Below are 17594 nucleotides of genomic sequence, written 5' to 3' on the forward strand. Positions count from 1 at the left end.
ACCCATTTTAATGACAAAGAAACCGACGCACGGCTTTAGGAAGGTATTTGGTTTGCTAATTTCTATTGACGCTACATCTGTGGCTCCAGGACAGAGACATGAGTAGCTTAGTCACTCCAGAAGTTTAAACCAAGCAGAGCACTCAGGTCTGTGCCACTGAAAAGGACTCTGTTGCCAAAAGCTACAGTCTAAAAATAGCAGCCTGGCTGTCCCTGGGTAGAGTAGGTAACTGGTGCAGGCTGGCTGTCCCTGTGCACGGCGTGTCTGTCAATGGCTGTCCCTGCTCCTGGCGTTTCGCTGGTGCAGCTCGGCTGTCCCTGGGCACAGTCTGACACCAGCGCAGCCTGTTTGTCCCTGTGCTTCTCCCGGTGCAGGGTGTGTCTGTCAGGCGCTAGTGCAGCCCGGCTGCCCCTGTGCACGGTGTGGGCTCGCTCCCCGCCCGGAAGCGAATTGCGTGCCCGGCCTAACCTCCCCCCGGCTGGGCAGGACCGGGCGGGCCCCCCGGGCGTTCATACGGCCGGAGACGCGGGGTGGGGGATGGGGGGGGGCGAGCGGGCGGGAGCCGGCAGCGGCAAGGCCCAAGCACGCACCCGGCCCGGCCCGGCTCCACCGCGGGCCCAACGCAGCGGCCCCTTCCCCCAATGGCGCGGGCGGCGGCGCGCGACACGCGGGTGAGGGGCGCGCGCGCGCGCGCGCTAGCGCCGCCCGGGCTCGGTCTCGAGGGCGCGCGCCCGCCTGCTCGCCCCGCGGGGAGGGGAGGGTGGCACGGGCACGAGCGCCGCCGCGCGAGCCCTCAGCCCGCCCGCCCGCTCGCTCGGTGACAGCCGGCGGCAGAAGAAGATGGTGGCGGCGCCCCGCGCCCCTTCGCAGCCGCGCGCCTGAGTCGCCACAGCGGCCCCCGCCCTGCCCGGAGGAGCGGCAGCGGCGGCAGCGCCCCCCCCCCCCCCCCCAGCCAGCGCCCGCCGCGGAGCGCCTGGCCCGGCCCCGCCCCGCCGGGACGGTAATTGAATTAAGCGGCCGGAGGGAGCCGGGCCGCGGCCCCAAGCGCCGAGGCGGCCGGCGGGACTGCGGGGGCCGCCCCTCCCTTCCCCGGCCGGCCGGAGCGGCGCGGCGCGGCGCGGCGCCCCCGGCGGCTGCCTCCCTCCTTCCCCTCAGCGGAGCGGCTGCCAGGCGTCCCGAGGCCGCCGGTGCGGGGAAGGGCCCCGGCCCCTGCAGCGCCAAGTCGGGCTGGGCCGCCCCCCTCCGCGGCGAGAGCCGCCCAGCGCCGGGCCTCCCGGGCCCTCCTCGGCGGGGAGCTGCCGAGCGGATGGAGGAGCGGGCCGCGCCCGGCGGGGGCGGCTCCAGCCTCCCCCCGCAGTGACCTGCCCTGACGGCGACGGGCGCGGGGGGCCAGCGCAAGACGGGGCCAGCCCCCCGCCCCCCAGGTAGGGGGCAGCCCGCTGGGCAGATCTCCTCCCGGGCCAGCCTGGGCTATGTGGGCCCGCCTCGGTCCCAGCCTCCTGTGTTTCCTGCCCTGCTGGAAGGATGAGGGGCCTGAGTGCTGTAGCGCTGCCTGGCGGGTTCTTTCAACGGGCACTGATTGCTCCGGGGATTGACAAGCGGCTCTTCTAGCAGCAGCAGCCCCCCGCCAGAAAGTTCAAGGGTCACGCCGCGAATGGTGTTTAAAGTCCTCAGGAGCCACCTCCTCAAGGAAATCTGACAACATGGCTTCCCCGCCACACCAGCAGTTGCTGCATCACCATAGCACCGAGGTGAGCTGCGACTCCAGTGGGGACAGTAACAGTGTGATGGTCAAAATCAACCCCAGACAGCACCAGGGTTGCTCCTCTGCCAAGCACTGCAAGTACAGCATCTCCTCCAGCTGTAGCAGCTCTGGGGAGTCTGGAGGTGCCCGCAGAACAACAGGAGGAGGGGGAGGCAGCGGTAGGGGTTTGCGCAAGAAGAAGCTGCCGCAGCTTTTTGAGAGAGCCTCCTCCAAGTGGTGGAATCCCAAGTTCGACTCCAACAACCTGGAAGAGGCCTGTATGGAGAGATGCTTCCCGCAGACCCAGCGTAGATTTCGCTATGCCCTTTTCTACATTGGCGTGGCCTGTCTCCTCTGGGGTATATATTTTGGAATTCACATGAGAGAGAAACTGATTGTCTTTGTGGTGCCAGCTCTGTGCTTCCTTTTGGTATGTGTGGCGTTTTTTTTGTTCACTTTCACTAAGACTTATGCCCAGCATTACGTGTGGACCTCACTGACTCTCACCCTCATGGTTTTCATTTTGACCCTGGCGCCACAGTTCCAAGTTTTGGCCCCTATCTCGGGCAGCAGTGATGCATCCAATCATACTCCCCCTGTGAGAGTCACGGACACCTGCCTTTCTCAAGTAGGCAGTTTTTCTATGTGCGTTGAAGTGCTCTTGTTGCTCTACACGGTGATGCACTTACCTTTGTACTTAAGCTTGTTTCTGGGGCTATCTTACTCAGTCCTTTTTGAAACCTTTGGTTATCATTTCAGTGACGGAGAATGCTTTCCACCCGTTGGAGCCAGTGTCATTTACTGGGAACTGCTAAGTAAAGCCTTGCTTCACATCTGTATCCATGCTATCGGTATTCATTTATTTATCATGTCTGAAGTCAGATCAAGAAGCACATTTTTGAAAGTGGGGCAATCAATCATGCATGGAAAAGATTTGGAAGTGGAAAAAGCACTGAAAGAGAGGATGATTCATTCCGTGATGCCAAGAATAATAGCTGATGACTTAATGAAGCAGGGGGATGATGAAAGTGAGAACTCGGTCAAACGTCATTCCACCTCAAGCCCCAAAAGCAGGAAGAAAAAACCCTCCATACAGAAAACCCCCATAATATTCCGTCCTTTTAAAATGCAGCAGATTGAACAAGTGAGTATTTTGTTTGCGGATATCGTTGGCTTTACTAAAATGAGTGCAAACAAATCTGCCCATGCATTAGTGGGGCTTTTGAACGATCTGTTTGGCCGTTTTGACCGTTTGTGCGAGGATACCAAATGTGAGAAGATAAGTACCTTGGGAGACTGTTATTACTGCGTAGCAGGATGTCCAGAGCCCCGAGCGGATCATGCCTATTGCTGCATTGAGATGGGTTTGGGTATGATTAAAGCCATAGAACAGTTTTGCCAAGAGAAAAAAGAAATGGTGAACATGAGAGTTGGAGTTCACACTGGGACAGTCCTTTGTGGAATTTTGGGGATGAGGAGGTTTAAATTTGATGTGTGGTCCAATGACGTCAACTTGGCCAATCTAATGGAGCAGCTGGGGGTGGCTGGGAAGGTCCATATTTCGGAAGCTACTGCCAAATATTTGGATGACCGTTACGAAATGGAAGATGGAAAGGTTATCGAACGAGTTGGACAGAGTGTGGTAGCTGACCAGTTAAAAGGTATGTACTTTATTTTGTAATGAATAGTCACGAGGGAGAGTGTCTTAGGTTGCCTGTTTGCTGGCCTGTGTTTTACTGACATAGGCAAATTGAATAAGTTTTACGTTTAACAGTATAAGCAGTAACGGAGCAACAGCATAGAACTGCAGAATGTGGCACTTCAGGAAGGGACGACTGGCATGTAAGAACTTCTGAAGTACTCGCAATATTTGCTGAGTTCAAAATTCCTTAAAATCTCCACTGTAGGAATGTCACCTAATAAAAATACTGTTAAGCATCTTCATTATTCGACAAATGTCCTTGTTTTAATACAGTATGTCATCTTTTAATTCGGTAGGTAAACTTACTAATAATTAACTTCATGTGTCATACATAAGGCATGTGTGTTTTCCATAATTATATAAAAAATTGTACTGAAATTTGGATTTTAACCACCGTAAAACAAGTGAGTTAATGCTTTTTATTTACCCCTATCTGCGCAGGTGGGAAATGACAAATGAATTCAGGAGAAACCTCAGCAATGTTGTAGCTACCAGTTTGGTAGCAAGTTGTTACAGCTGAGGAGTTAAAATTCAGGGTTAGCAAAAGTTATGGTGGCTTCCTGAGCTAGTAAATGCTCCAATCTCCATGGCTTTAAGAAGAGCTCAGGTACACACAACAAATACAAACTTGCTATTAAGAAGGAAAATAGATTTTTCTTATATTTTTATTGTTTATATGGATGTCTAACAGTCAGGGTTTTTTTGTGCTCATTTTAAATAGAAAAAGAGGTGTAATGTTTTCTTGATGAGAACATTGAGTTATTTGCCCTTACATGTGTGATTCTGAGGTAATGATCTGAAGCATGGATGGAAAAGATAGATGCTAGAAAGACTGGTGGTGACACAGGTGGCTGGAGGCTCTGAAGGTGCAGCTGGAGTCCTAAAGCAAAAGCAGGTCTTTTTTTTTTTTTTTTTTGCTTAGACTTTGGGTCAGGGATTTTTACTTTACCAATGTCTGGTTAAAGGTGTTGTTTACTGACAGCTGATGACACTTTAACTTTCTTTTAAAGAGCAGTAGGCAAGAATGTAATTTTTTTTAAAAAGTCAGATATTGGAAAAGCTGTATTGTTGCTAACCTGAGCTGATTCTTTGGTGTTTCTGATTAAGTTTACTGGAAAGGTTGTGGATAAACAACTCTTTCCTTGACTGTTGTCAAACTGTGTACTGAGCTGGGTGCTGTCCTTGTGTTGGTGGATGATGATCGAGTCATGGATGAAAATTAAATCCCCTTGTTGGTCCAAATAAGTATCAGCTACCTTTAGTGCCATTGAATTGCAATGTGTCACTCCTGGGTTTGTTCATGACTGCAAAAGTTGATGTTGCTGCTCTGAAGTGAGTTTGTTATTCTCTGTGGTGATCACAAAGTAGAGCACTTATTGCTCAACCTCAAGGTTGCTCTCGTGTGGCCTTTCTCATGGTTCCATTTTGTCTTCACACAATTATACAAGGCAATTACGAGGATTAATAAGGAATCCTGGGTTGTATTGTCTTCAATATGCTGATTACACTCAGCTATGGATTTCTGTCTTTCTTACAGTACCGTTTATAGTATCTGGTGGTGACTACCGGAGGTTGTGGTCGAGGTAAATTGATAGGGGCTCCATCTAGATAAGACAGAAGTGGTGTTAGTGGGCTGGGGGAAGAGCGATGCAGAAGAGATGATAAAAATTATGTCCTGCTGATTGTGCATGTGTGTGCGCGCTGTATATGTCACACATGCTTGCATCATAAGAATATGATTAGAAACTTAGAATCCCTTTTGTTATCCCTGGATGATCATGATGATTGCATGATGGCCAGTTTTTTTTTTTCTCGTGTGTGATTGGCTAGGAGCTAGCAATCTTTCCTTTGCAAAGTGACCATGCTTCTGTAATTCATACCTTTCCCCATTCCAGTCTTGATTGCTAAAATGTTCTGTACACAGGGTTACATGCTGAGTCTATTCAGAACTGACAGCTAGTGCAATACTCAGTAACCTGGCTGGTAAGCAGAATATCTGGCTATAGGCACGTTCAACCAGAGTGTCATGGTTTGTACTGGCTGTCTGTGGTTATCTGTGCAGAGTTTAATGTGTTGATATTGACCTAGAACTGGCTTAAGAGTTTTTTTACCTCAGAGACTGCCTCTCTGCACTACATTACTACAGTTAAATTTTGTGGAGGCATGTGAACTTACCTTACATATTTAACCTACCTTACACACAGCCCAGCAAACTGAGTTTAGATAGTAATGTCTTCTAAAGGGATATTACTAAGTTAAATATCATATTTTAATGATTTTTTACTTAACATTATGATAAAAATTAGAAAATATTTTAATTGATTTTGTGTATTTGACAGTACTTTGTGTGTAGCCCATTTCACCTGTTACTCTATGAAAGATTTGCACAAACAGTGAAAGAGAAAAGAAGTAGAGTAAATAAGGAAATGTGACTTTTTTAAAAGCATAAAATGTGGCAGAACCTGTGGCGTAGAACAGGCTTTTAACTAAATTTTGAAAATGGAATAGATTTCAAACTGAAAGTGTTTGGATTAAAACTAGGATCTTGAGGTGAGAGACATTACAAGTAAATATAATTTTCTCCAGAGCCATTCATTTGTGCCCCCTCTGTCCCATTCATGGAAGAATTATTTTAATGAGGAAAGTGTGAAATATATAGCTTTTCCCTCCCTTTCCTTGATATAGATGAAGGAGCTATCTTACTTGCACAAGCTCTGTCTCCGTCTTGCACACTCTATCAAAATACAGACATAAATAAAAGTATGTAGGCATGTGTTTTTTAAAATAAAACAAAATCATACCTTATGTATAACGGTGTTGGAGGTGGCCCCTTTCCCTCATGACAGCAGTTTTGAGAGCTATTATGATGCATATGTTCTGCAATACGGTGTCTTATTTTTGCAGGGGCAGTGTAGCACAGTGATAGGTGGGCATAACAACATGAATAAAACAGAATAAAGAAAAGCAGTGATACCAGTTTAGCATAGCAGATGCTGTGTACAGATATGTGGGAGTCCCAGACCTGCTTCAGAGAGTTTTTGAAGCAGAAATTCTGAGAGATTTCTGTAGTAGGAATTGAAATCCCTGCACCAATGGTTGCTTGTTTCCCTACCTTGTCCTATGGCAAGGACCTACTGAGGGACATATAACGCATATTTTTGAGATGAAGGGGTGATATGTTTGGAAACCTTAACCTTATGAGTGGACCATCTGTGGGAATGAGTTGATAGCAGACTTGAGAGAAGAGGAAAATGGGTGAGGTGGTATAATCCTAGGATATTAGCATTCAGCTGTACTGTTGTAGTGCTAATAAGATTTATTTACCATCCAGTATTTCATTTCTAAGTTCTTTCCCCCCTACCCCACCCCTTCAGCTGGGTGTACCGTTTTCTTGATAATGTCATTCTGTTTTGCTTTTTCACATTACTACTTTGAATTGTATGTAGTGCCACAATGGTAATGGTGGGCATTTAATTTTGATACTAGCTATCTTCCATTTTAAAATGAATTCTCTATAGCTACGTCTGCAATACAGCAATCTGTAGACAGAAGTTATTGTCGAAGGAGATATTCCGGCAAAACTTCTGTCGACAGATCACGTCCACACACACAAGCACATTGCTCTGTTGATCTGCTCCATCAACAGAGAGGGGCCAGACTGCCCCTCTGCACTCTCAACAGAATGGCCAACCGGAAGCTCAGCAAACAGGGCTGCCCAGTGAACTAGAAGTCCTGTCTATTGACAGAGGCCCCCCCCCCAAGCATCTACATGGCTTTTTAGTTGACAGAAACTGTTGACAAAGGTGTTATTCCTCATTGTGGTGAGGCAGAATACTGTTGGCAGAAGTGCCGAGTTTTGTTGACAGACAGTAGAGAAAACGCATTTTTTATGTGAGTGTGCGGTGTGTTTTGTGTTGACAGAACGCATTTTGCATGTGGACATGCAGTGAGTTTTGTTGGCAAAACTCTCTAGTATAGATGTAGTCTGTGTCTGATTTATAAATTTGTGGCAGTCAAGTCTTTCCTCATTTTTGCTGGAGATCTCTTTGGATGACTGTGAAGCTGGAATGGGAGCTTCAGTCATGTTCCTGTGGTAAAACGACATGCCTCCAAAAATCGGAAGAGTGGTCAGTACTGGAAATGTATAAATGAAAATGAGACTTTTTTGTTATCAAAATTGAAATTAATCAGACAAGGTGTTTTGTGAATTACATTTTTTTTCAAGTAGTCACCATAATTAAACATTTCTGCTTGACCCTAGTTTTTGTAATTGGAAAGTGTAAGACAAAGGTAATTGTATTAATCTAAGCTAGGACAGGAGAGCACCTTCCTCATCTGCTGCATTTGCTCCTGCCCTATGCATCTCTGTATGTGCTTATGCTCAGGTGCATGCTTTCTCTTGTGAGGAACACCTGAATCCTTAGGAAGAAATCCTCTCCCCAGAAGATCTTGAGTGATCTGGTGCCATTGCAGGGTTTGGCTGGGGAGTAATTGTGGGAATCTTCTTTTGGTACTCTAGAGCAGTGTTTCCTAAACTTTTTGCCACCACAGAACACTAAACAATATTTTTTATGTGGAGCACCTGTGAAAATTTTTTACCAAAAAAATATATTGAGACCAAAAAACCCTGACCAGCAACATATACAGCAAAATCAAAACGAAGTAATTTAATCAGGTATCATAATAATGAAAAGTAACATTGTATCTGGTTTTATTAACAGAAAATATATACCACCAGAGCAGGATATCAAGAAAGTGTCAGAGGTTCGTGCCCCACCTGCTAGTTGTTCATGGAACACCCGTGTTCCGCGGAACATAGTTTAAGAAACATTGCCCTAGCCAAGGTCCATAGGTGGCTCATTGTGCTGCTCTTAGGAAAGAGGCTGGATTCCAGCAAGCCTAAGGCTTTGTCTGAGCTGGCAATTGAGCAACAAAGCTCTTGTTGTTCACAGATGTCAAAGCCTTCCCACCCCAACCACAGAAAGCTTTGCTTTGCAAGTGCTAGTGTAAACAGCACTCAGAGCAAATGGTGTGTGTGTGTAAGATTTTTGAAAGCAAAAGGGCCAACGGAGTTTACACTGCCTCATTTTAGCGACATGGGTGTGTTCCTAAAAGCTGTGCTGTGTAGACAAATTGTAACTTAGGGTGTGTCTACACTTGTACTTGATCTCAGTTGTACTATATTTTACCTCCTTCTTTAGTCATACTCAGTATGTGTGAGATAGTGAAGGTAGTTTTTCCCCGTTCTGTGTTAAGGACTTGACTCTGGGAGACGAAGAGAGTGCTCTGTATTTTTTGTAGATGAAGCGCAGAACCTTGTGATGTCAGGCCCTGTGATTCCATATGGCAACCGGTTCTCCAAGTGTCACTACGTAAATAGCTTCCTCGTCTCTATATACAATCTTAATATGCCCAGACCATAAAAGTACAGCATTTGTATTAAAACAGCAAAAGTTAAGATGGTGATAAATTATGACACTCAGGGCATGGCTATACTCACGGGCAGTTGGACTTCCAGGCTTTGATTTGGTGCACCTTATATGGCCATGCTAAATCAAATGAGCAGAGCATCGCCATCAACCCTGGCACTCCTCGCAGTCATAAGGAGTAAGGGAAGTCAATAGGGAAGTTTCTCTCCTTGACCTTACACTGTGGGGACAGCTGCAAAAATCTATTTAAGATACAGTAGCTCCAGCTATGCAGTTCTCATATCTTAAATGAGGGGGGAAGGAGGCTGTTGCCCCTCGCCTTTCAAATGGGCCCAGAGCTCCAGCAATCACTGCTGACAAAGTATCAGAGGTGGTGGCTGGAGCTCCGGGCCTATTTGAATACCACAGTGGCGCAGTGGCTTGGAGGGAGCAGAGGGAGGGGGAAATGCCACGGTCCCAGTGACGCTGAGGCCCAAATGCACTAGACCCTGCTCCTTCTACCATTGGCACTGTCCCTTCTAGGGCACTGAGCCAGCCCCCCTTCCCATCTTGCCCCATGGCAGTTCTTGGTGGAGCTTTGAGTGTGATACGCACGACAAAAACCAGAGTATGTGGCATGTTTTCAGATGTTTTATCTTAAAGGAAGGGAGAATGAGATGGCATTTCTAATGCGTAATATGAAAGTGTACGCTATCTTAATTGTGAATTTTTATATTTAAGGGGGTTTCAGGCAGTGTTCTCTGGAAAAAATAGTATGAGGCTGGCAGATCTAATCTTGAATTTCACTGATTCAGTTTATAGCCTTTGGGCACGTTTGATCAACTTTTTGTAAAATGAAGATAACAGTACTTGCCTCACAAGGGCCTGGAGACAGTTAACAGAGCATTGGACAATTGGTTATGAAAATAACTAGTAAGTTGGAGTTTCTTGTGAATTTAACCTTGATTGAATTTGGTTCGGTATAAGATGTTACCTAACCCACCATATCCCTCTGAGAAACTGATGCACTCTTGAAAAGTAATAGGCATTAAAACCACTGAAATATGGAACACATTTGTCTATACCTTAGCTTAGTTTCTTTTGTATGGAAATAATACTTTCTTAAGGATGTTTAGCTGTCCTACAGACCTCATTGGGTACAGATTTCTGTAGCCTGTGTCATTGTTATCTGTGTCTTGTTTGCTGAGATACTGTCACCTAGTTGCTGCAGTAACAACAAAATAAAAGAAAATGTATCATTTGTTATGTCTGGTACTAATCCAGGTCTTTTGTCTATATTCTAATATGAAGAAAATCATGTTTTTTTTCTTTAGTTTTTCTTTTCAAACTGGTTGAAGTTATGTATGTTTGGTTCAGGTTGATTTGTTAGGTATTTTCTGGTGCAGATAAATGTCAGTTAATGATACCCTTCTATCTTTTGTTATGTGAACTACAAGTAGTCCCACTGAAGTCAATGGGCCACTTGTAGAGAAAGCTGGTATTCAGTAAAGAGTACAGTATCAGAATTTGGCCTTGTTTGAAGGAAAGTGTTGAAATCAATGTGATACACGAGATTCAGTTCTCTTGCCAAGTTATTCCTGGCTTCTTGTTAATCAGCAGTCTCCAAACTGGTGCAGGACTAGCAGAAAATAGATTTCTTATTTTCCTTGTAAGGGCAAACTGTGTGTCTGCACGCGTGCATGCGTGCTTTGAGGAGTAGGAGAAAGATATGAAAAAGGTAGCCAGACCAATAGCCAGGAGAGGTTGACAATTTTGATAAATGTGGACATATATTATGGCTGTTCTGACAATGAAAATGCATATGCTTGTATTTAATGACCCAGCAACTGAGAGATGTGTGCTATGGGAATAAATTATGCTTTCAAAAATTGTTTCATGCTAGCAAGCTTTATTTCATGTTATAAACCTACAGGAGGACTGTTACACCTAACTTTTTATTTGAAACTTCTACTAGTAGCTAGTATTGACATTTTAAAACAAAAGATTCACCACCATGTCAATATAAGATTTAACTTCCTCCCGCTAAACAAATGTTAAGTATCATGGGCCATGTTATTCTGTTGAGTTTTGAGTTATGCCAGTGAAAGATAGTATTTAGTTACCTTTTCTCATATATTGCAGCTTAAGTCACATGTTTGAAAGAAATGTGATCTTGAGGTTTTCTTTCCACCTTAACCCTTTTTTATAGTTTACCAAATAATTTGTTTTCATGATTTTTTTGTTTATAAACTATATCAGATGGTGTTCATTGCATTGCTGCCACATGAAAAAGTTTTATTTAGAAAATTCAGCTAGATTGGTTTTTAATAAGTGACCCTGACTTTAAATGTGTCTTCATTGATAGTAGTTTTATAAATCCAGTCTTTACACATTTTCTTTCTTTAATGGACTAATAAGACCCATCCTGCAAAGTGATGATCATTTTCAGCCCCCTTTGACTTTAATGGAAGATAAGAGGATGCAGCATCTTTAGGAAATAACAGCTGGTAGGAACAGTTCTGGAGCAAGGAAGTTGAATTTACAATGATTCTTATGAAATTATCTGTGAATATTTCAAATAATTGTTTTCAAAGAGACCTAGCAGTACTGGATCCAAATATTTTTCTGTGTTATGCAGTGAGATGTTGGGGAGGATTATTTAACTTTCTAGGAAGTACTGGTAGCAAACAGTCTGTGTTTCAGAAGTCTGAGGGCAGAAGTATCAACAGTTTGATCTAGTATAAATAGCAGCGTGCTGCAAAGTGTTGCACTGAATCTTCCCTGTGTAGATGCTGCTGACACAAACTAAAAGGTTCCTTCTTTGTATTAATGTGGTCCTCTTTGTTTGGAAGAGCGTGCTTGCCCCGACATTGTTCGGGATCTTCTTTGCACTCCTCCTGAAGCATGCCTTTGAATCTTCAACAGAGGGCATCTTGCTGCACACAAGATATGATGGGAAACTGTTTAACCTTGCAAGGCTGAAAGTTAAGTCTAAGGTGCGAGAAGTCCTCATCAGAGACATGCTGTTCGCGGATGCTGCTGCTGTAGTGTCTCACACAGAAGACGAGCTTCAAAAACTACTGGATCAGTTCTCCAAAGCATGCAAGGACTTTGGGCTTACCATCAGCCTAAAGAAGACAAACGTACTCGGTCAGGATGTTGCTGAATCCCCATCAATCAGCATTGACAACTATACGTTAGAGGTCATCCACGAGTTCGTTTACCTCGGGTCCACCATCACTGACACCCTGTCGTTGGACACTGAGCTAAATAGGAGGATTGGAAAAGCAGCCACAACTCTGTCCAGACTCAGCAAGAGAGTGTGGAATAACAACAAGCTGTACACTCACACCAAAATGCAAGTCTACAGAGCCTGCATCCTCAGCACCCTCCTCTATGGCAGCGAGACTTGGACCCTGTATGCCCGCCAGGAAAAGAGGCTGAACGACTTCCACTTGCGCTGCCTCAGGCGCATCCTTGGAATATCATGGAAGGACAGAATGACCAACACTGCCGTCCTTGAGCAAGCTGGAAAAACCACGCACACCCTCCTCAGGCAGCGTCGGCTCCGCTGGCTTGGCCACGTCCACAGGATGAATGAAGGAAGGATTCCAAAAGACATCCTGTATGGTGAGCTAGCCTCTGGCAAAGGACCTTCCGGACGCCCCCAGTTGCGCTACAAAGATGTCTGCAAGAGAGACCTCAGAGAGGTAGACATCGAGCTGGACAACTGGGAAGAACTAGCAGATGACCGCAGCAGATGGAGGCAGGGGTTACACAAGGGCCTTCAGAAGGGCAAGATGAAGATCAGACAGCTAGCAGAGGAGAAGCGAGCGCACAGAAAGCACAATAAGGACTTGCCAGACACCCACTACATCTGCAAGAGGTGCAGCAAGGACTGTCGCTCTTGTGTGGGTCTTCATAGTCACAATAGACGCTGTAAATGAAGTCCTCAATTGAAACTTTAAAGGGCGCGATCCATAGTCTATGCAGACTGAAGGATGCCTACTGTGGTCCTCTTTGAAGAGGACCATCATAATGTGAATTAAGAAGTCTTTAGTTCATACCTGCTGCTTCCTCAGGGGAAGTTACAGTTCAGCACTTTGAAAACAAAAAGCAGTCAAGTAGCACTTTAAAGACTAGCAAAATGGTTTATTAGGTGAGCTTTCGTGGGACAGACCCACTTCTTCAGACCATAGCCAGACCAGAACAGACTTTGGTCTGGCTATGGTCTGAAGAAGTGGGTCTGTCCCACGAAAGCTCACCTAATAAACCATTTTGCTAGTCTTTAAAGTGCTACTTGACTGCTTTTTGTTTTGATAGTGTATAGACTAGCACGGCTTCCTCTTTGTTACTATTCAGCACTTTGGTGTGTCATGCTGTTCTAACCTCAGTACAATAGTCCGAACTTGCAGGACAGTGTAGATATGTCCCAGGTCTTAAGTTTGTGAATTTACTCTTAGTACTGGATAGTTAGTGGGCTGCCAGTCGTCCAGTTTTCGACCAGAATGCCTGGTTGAAAAGTGACCGTGGCGGTGCTAGTCAGCACAGGTGACTGGGCTTCTAAAAACCTGGGTGGCTGCAGCTGCTGGCTTCACACAGGCCTGGAAGCAGCCGGCATGTCCCATTGACTCCTACATGCCGGGGTGGTCAGAGGGGCTCCATGTGCTGCCCCTGGCTATGATAGAGGTGCTGTCCTGAGTGCTGGCTCTCAGCTCCCATTGGCTAGAAACTACTATCAGTGGAAGATGTGGGGCACTTCTCTACCTAGGAGCCAGAGGAATGTGTCACGGCACCCTGGGAGCTGCTTGACAAAAGTGCTGCCCAAAGCCTGCACCCTGCTCTTCCTCAACCCTGAGCTCCTTCCCACACCCAAACTCCCTCCCGCTCCCTGATGCATCCCAACCCTCTGCCCCAGTCCTGGGTTTCCCTGCACACTGAACCCATAATTTTTGGCTCCACTCCAGAGCCTGCATTCTCAGTCAGAGACCTTAATCTCTCCTGTACCCCAACTCCTTTCCCCAGTCTGGTGTAAGGGAGTGAGGCTGGGGAACAGTGACCAGTAGAAGGAAGGTGGATGGAATGAGCAGGGGGCATGAGCTCCAAGGAGGGATGGAGCAAGGGTGTTTGGTTTTCTGCAATCAAAAGTTGGCAACCCTTGTAGCTAGTATTGACATTTTAAAACAAATAATTCATCTTGTTAAATTAAGATTTAACTCCCTCTCACTAAAAGAGAAGTAAGTCAGCTATCATGGGCCATGTTATTCTGTTGAGTTGAGTCACTGAAGGATATTATTTATTTTCATGAGTTAACAGTTTTTCAAGTGTTGCAGCTCTGTAAACCTGGTCCTCAGTGCATTTAATAGAATTTTTTTTGTGCCCAAAGGAGATTTTTAGTTGCCTTTTTTCTTGTCTCATTCTCTTTACTGATCACTGATCTTTCCACTACAATAACTACATTTGCCTATCTATCTAGTATTTATAAAGGTGGTATAGCTGTGCTGGTCCTAGGCAATATTTCCTCTAATCCAGCAGTTCTCAGCCTTTTCAAGACAGCAACCTCAATGTGACAATTCAGTAAGACTTTATGACCCAAGGCAATTCAAAACCAGGGGTGGGGATGAAGGAGGGGGAGGTTCTCCCCAGGAAACAATTTTTTTATAAATCTAGATTCAGCCACCCCCAGGCTTAAACCCCTTGCAGCCCCAAAATGCCCTCCCACCTGCCTCCCACAAGTGCCACTGCTGCACCCTGCTGCTGCTTTGCCAGGCTGCCACCACCTCCTCTGTGCAACTCCCCCCCAGCCCTCCTACTTTCTTCCCCCAGCACTGGCAGTTCCCTGTCCTTCCTGCGCTGAAATGGGACTCAATTTAACTGGTTTAATGGCTGCATCTCTCTTGCCATCTGTTAGACCAATTAAGTTGCATTCTATTTCAATGCGGCAGGGCAGGGACTGGGAGGTGAAGGAGTGAGCAGCAGAAGTGGCGGGAGCTGCAAATGGCCCCTTAAAGAGCTACATCTGGTTTGAAGCCCCCAGCCGGTGACCCTTAGAAAACCTAATGGTGACCCATGTTTGAGTCCTGACCCATAGATTGGGAATCCACGCTCTAATCTTTTCCATCCAGGTGCAAAATAAAACTACGTTCACTGCCATTAGAAATAAAAAATTTAGCTGTTGGTGATCTGCTAATAAGTTGTGTGGCATTTGAGTCTCTCCTGAACAGCCACACAAGCACACAGTTTGTAGAGAACACTGGCCAGGATGCTGGCAAGACAAGATAGGTGAGGTAATACCTAGTATGGATCATCTCAAACCTGAAGAAGAGCTCTGTGTAAGTGTGAAAGCTTGTCTCTTTCATGAGCAGAAGTTGTCCCAATAAAGGCTACTACCTCGCCCAACTTGTCTCTTTGTGTTATGTTTAGTTTATTATAGATATGATTGAAATAACTTTTAAATGTTTTTCTTGATGCCTGCCAAAGCATTTTAGTGTATGTCTACACTAACTTACATTGAGAAAACAAAAATCACTCGGAGTGTTCGTACTTACTCCCTTTGTCAATAGATCATGTCCACATAGATAGTATGAGCAGTGCACTGTGGGTATGTATCCCACAGTGCAGTGTTGTGGAAAGGCAGAGCTGATTGCCACTCATCTTGAGATTCCCTCTTGATTTCTCCCACAGTCTCCTCAGCTGCTATGGGACAGAATCATGAGTGGCACTGTGAGCTCTCCATGCTGAGGATTGTCAAAGCAGCAAGCACCCTGCCCTCCCACTGCACTATCAATCTGCCTGTTTCTGTGTTCCTCATGTACGGTAGAGCAGGAGTAGTCAAATCATTTGCTGTTTGTTCCAGAAGCTTTGAATTGGGGTGGTGATGCGTGCCTGCTGTGCAGCTGAGATCAGAACACTGAACAGATTGATCAGGACAGGCATCGTGGGATAATAGCAGAAGCCAGTTCAGTCAACAGAACAAACATGAGCTTTTGCACTCGCTATTTGTTGACAATAAAGAGAGGGGAAAAGAAAATACTCTGTGGTGGGGGGGAGGGGGGATTTTTTTTTCTCTCTGAAGCCAGGAGATTTTCCTGACAAGTCTTGTTGCAGTCTGTATGATCTTATGGTTTTGTTGCCAAAAGACAGTTTTTTGTGACTAACTTGGTAGTGTAGACAAAGCATTAGGCTGTGTCTCCACTTGCAGTTGATGGACAAAACTTCTGTCATTCATGGGTGCTTAAGCCCCTGCCTCCCTGAATGACAAAGTTTTGCTGTGGCAAGCAAAAGAATGAATGCCACTTTTTTGGCATGAGTGCTCTGCTTTCAACAGAATGATACATCTTGTTGAGGGAGGAAATATTTTGTCATCAAACGTGCGGACAGACATGTTCACACGCTAACTTTTTGCAACAGAGCTGTATCAGCTTTGTGGCTGAAAGCTGTGTAGTGTAGACATATCCTAAGACTAAAAGCAGGAAGTTTTGTTAGATGGAAATGCTGCAAGAAAATGTGATATTTTGGCTGTCTCAGAGTGCTGGTGAAGAGCCTGAGGAAAATAACAAATCAAAAAAGAATTTCTGGGACCCTTAGTAATTGGTAATTAAATTTCTTCTACTGAGAATTCTCAATTGAATAGGTCATCATCTGTTATGAAATGTTACTGCTGCTGGAAATTCCTCAGGGATTAGAGTTATAAACAGCAGGGCCTATGCTGTTTACCAAAGTAATGTTTTCCTACCTTAACTGGAAACTTTGTTACTAAATTTTTACTTGATTAAGTTAGACTTTTTACAGAGGTTTATAAATACTGTTTTTATATAAACAACAAGCCGATGATAATTTATTTTTATGTATATAATATTAATTTTGTGTGTATATTGCATTCCAGTAAATATATGTAGCCTTAATTTTTTTGTAAAATTATCAGGAATTTTTGTTAAATTTTAAAATAATTCTAGTAACCCAAACATCCCTCCTCCCCCAAATCTCAGTCCTAAACTAATTTGGCATACTTTTACATGTATTTTAGCTTTCCACCAATAGTTCCAGTACAGTTTTCTTTTTCTCTGATTATCTGATAAATGACTTTCTTTTTGTCGCTCTCTGTCTCTTTGGGTTTATGTTTTATATTGGTTCCTATCACTGCAATATCTGAGGGTCAGATCAGGTTCAATAGCTATGTTCCTAAGGTACTTCCTGGACTTTTCCTCTCCTTTTTGAGAGTAAAATCTGTGTGTCTGTGACTTGTTTGAGCAGCTATGTTTTGTTTATTGATTTGTGTTAATAGGATTAGTTTTTCTTTTAATTTTAATTTGCAGGTCTTTGGGTAAAAATGAATTGTGATGGAGTGGGGGATACCTGTGTGTATGTGAGTGGCTCACAGAGGGTGTGGGGCTCCTGCTGAGGGTAACCTTGATGACCAGGTAACACCTTTGTACTGGAGACAAAGGAGGAGGTGGAGCCTGAGGGGTTTGAATTGGAACTGGGAGTTGGAAGCAGTTAGTCTGGGCTGGGAGAGGCAGAGACCAAGGAGAGGGCAAGGCCGTGGCTCTGGGGGTCCCTCGGGGCCTCCTCTCCCCAATCTGGATTTGACTGGCTGTCTCTGCCTGCTGCACTGATTCCTCTGTATGACGCTGTGCCCTGTTGTCTCATAAACCCGCTGTTCTCCTGCTGAGTGAGACTCACTCCTGCCTGCAGACGGGGTGCAGAGCTTGGGGAACCCCAAACCCCCTCACATGAATAT

At 45.2% G+C, this 17594-nt stretch overlaps 1 protein-coding gene across 2 annotated transcripts in view; it reads left to right on the plus strand.

Moving 5' to 3' along the window:
* Positions 1-957: 957 nt before the first annotated feature.
* ADCY9 (adenylate cyclase 9) overlaps positions 958-17594 on the plus strand; it is a 131081-nt gene continuing 114444 nt past the window's right edge. For both annotated transcript variants that reach the window (XM_075010352.1, XM_075010353.1), the window contains exon 1: positions 958-3405. In XM_075010352.1, the coding sequence (XP_074866453.1) occupies positions 1704-3405 (1702 nt within the window). In that variant the 5' untranslated portion in view covers positions 958-1703. The remainder of the gene's footprint in view (positions 3406-17594) is intronic.

The sequence above is a fragment of the Carettochelys insculpta genome, chromosome 16, assembly GCF_033958435.1.
Source record: "Carettochelys insculpta isolate YL-2023 chromosome 16, ASM3395843v1, whole genome shotgun sequence".
NCBI lineage: Eukaryota > Metazoa > Chordata > Testudines > Carettochelyidae > Carettochelys > Carettochelys insculpta.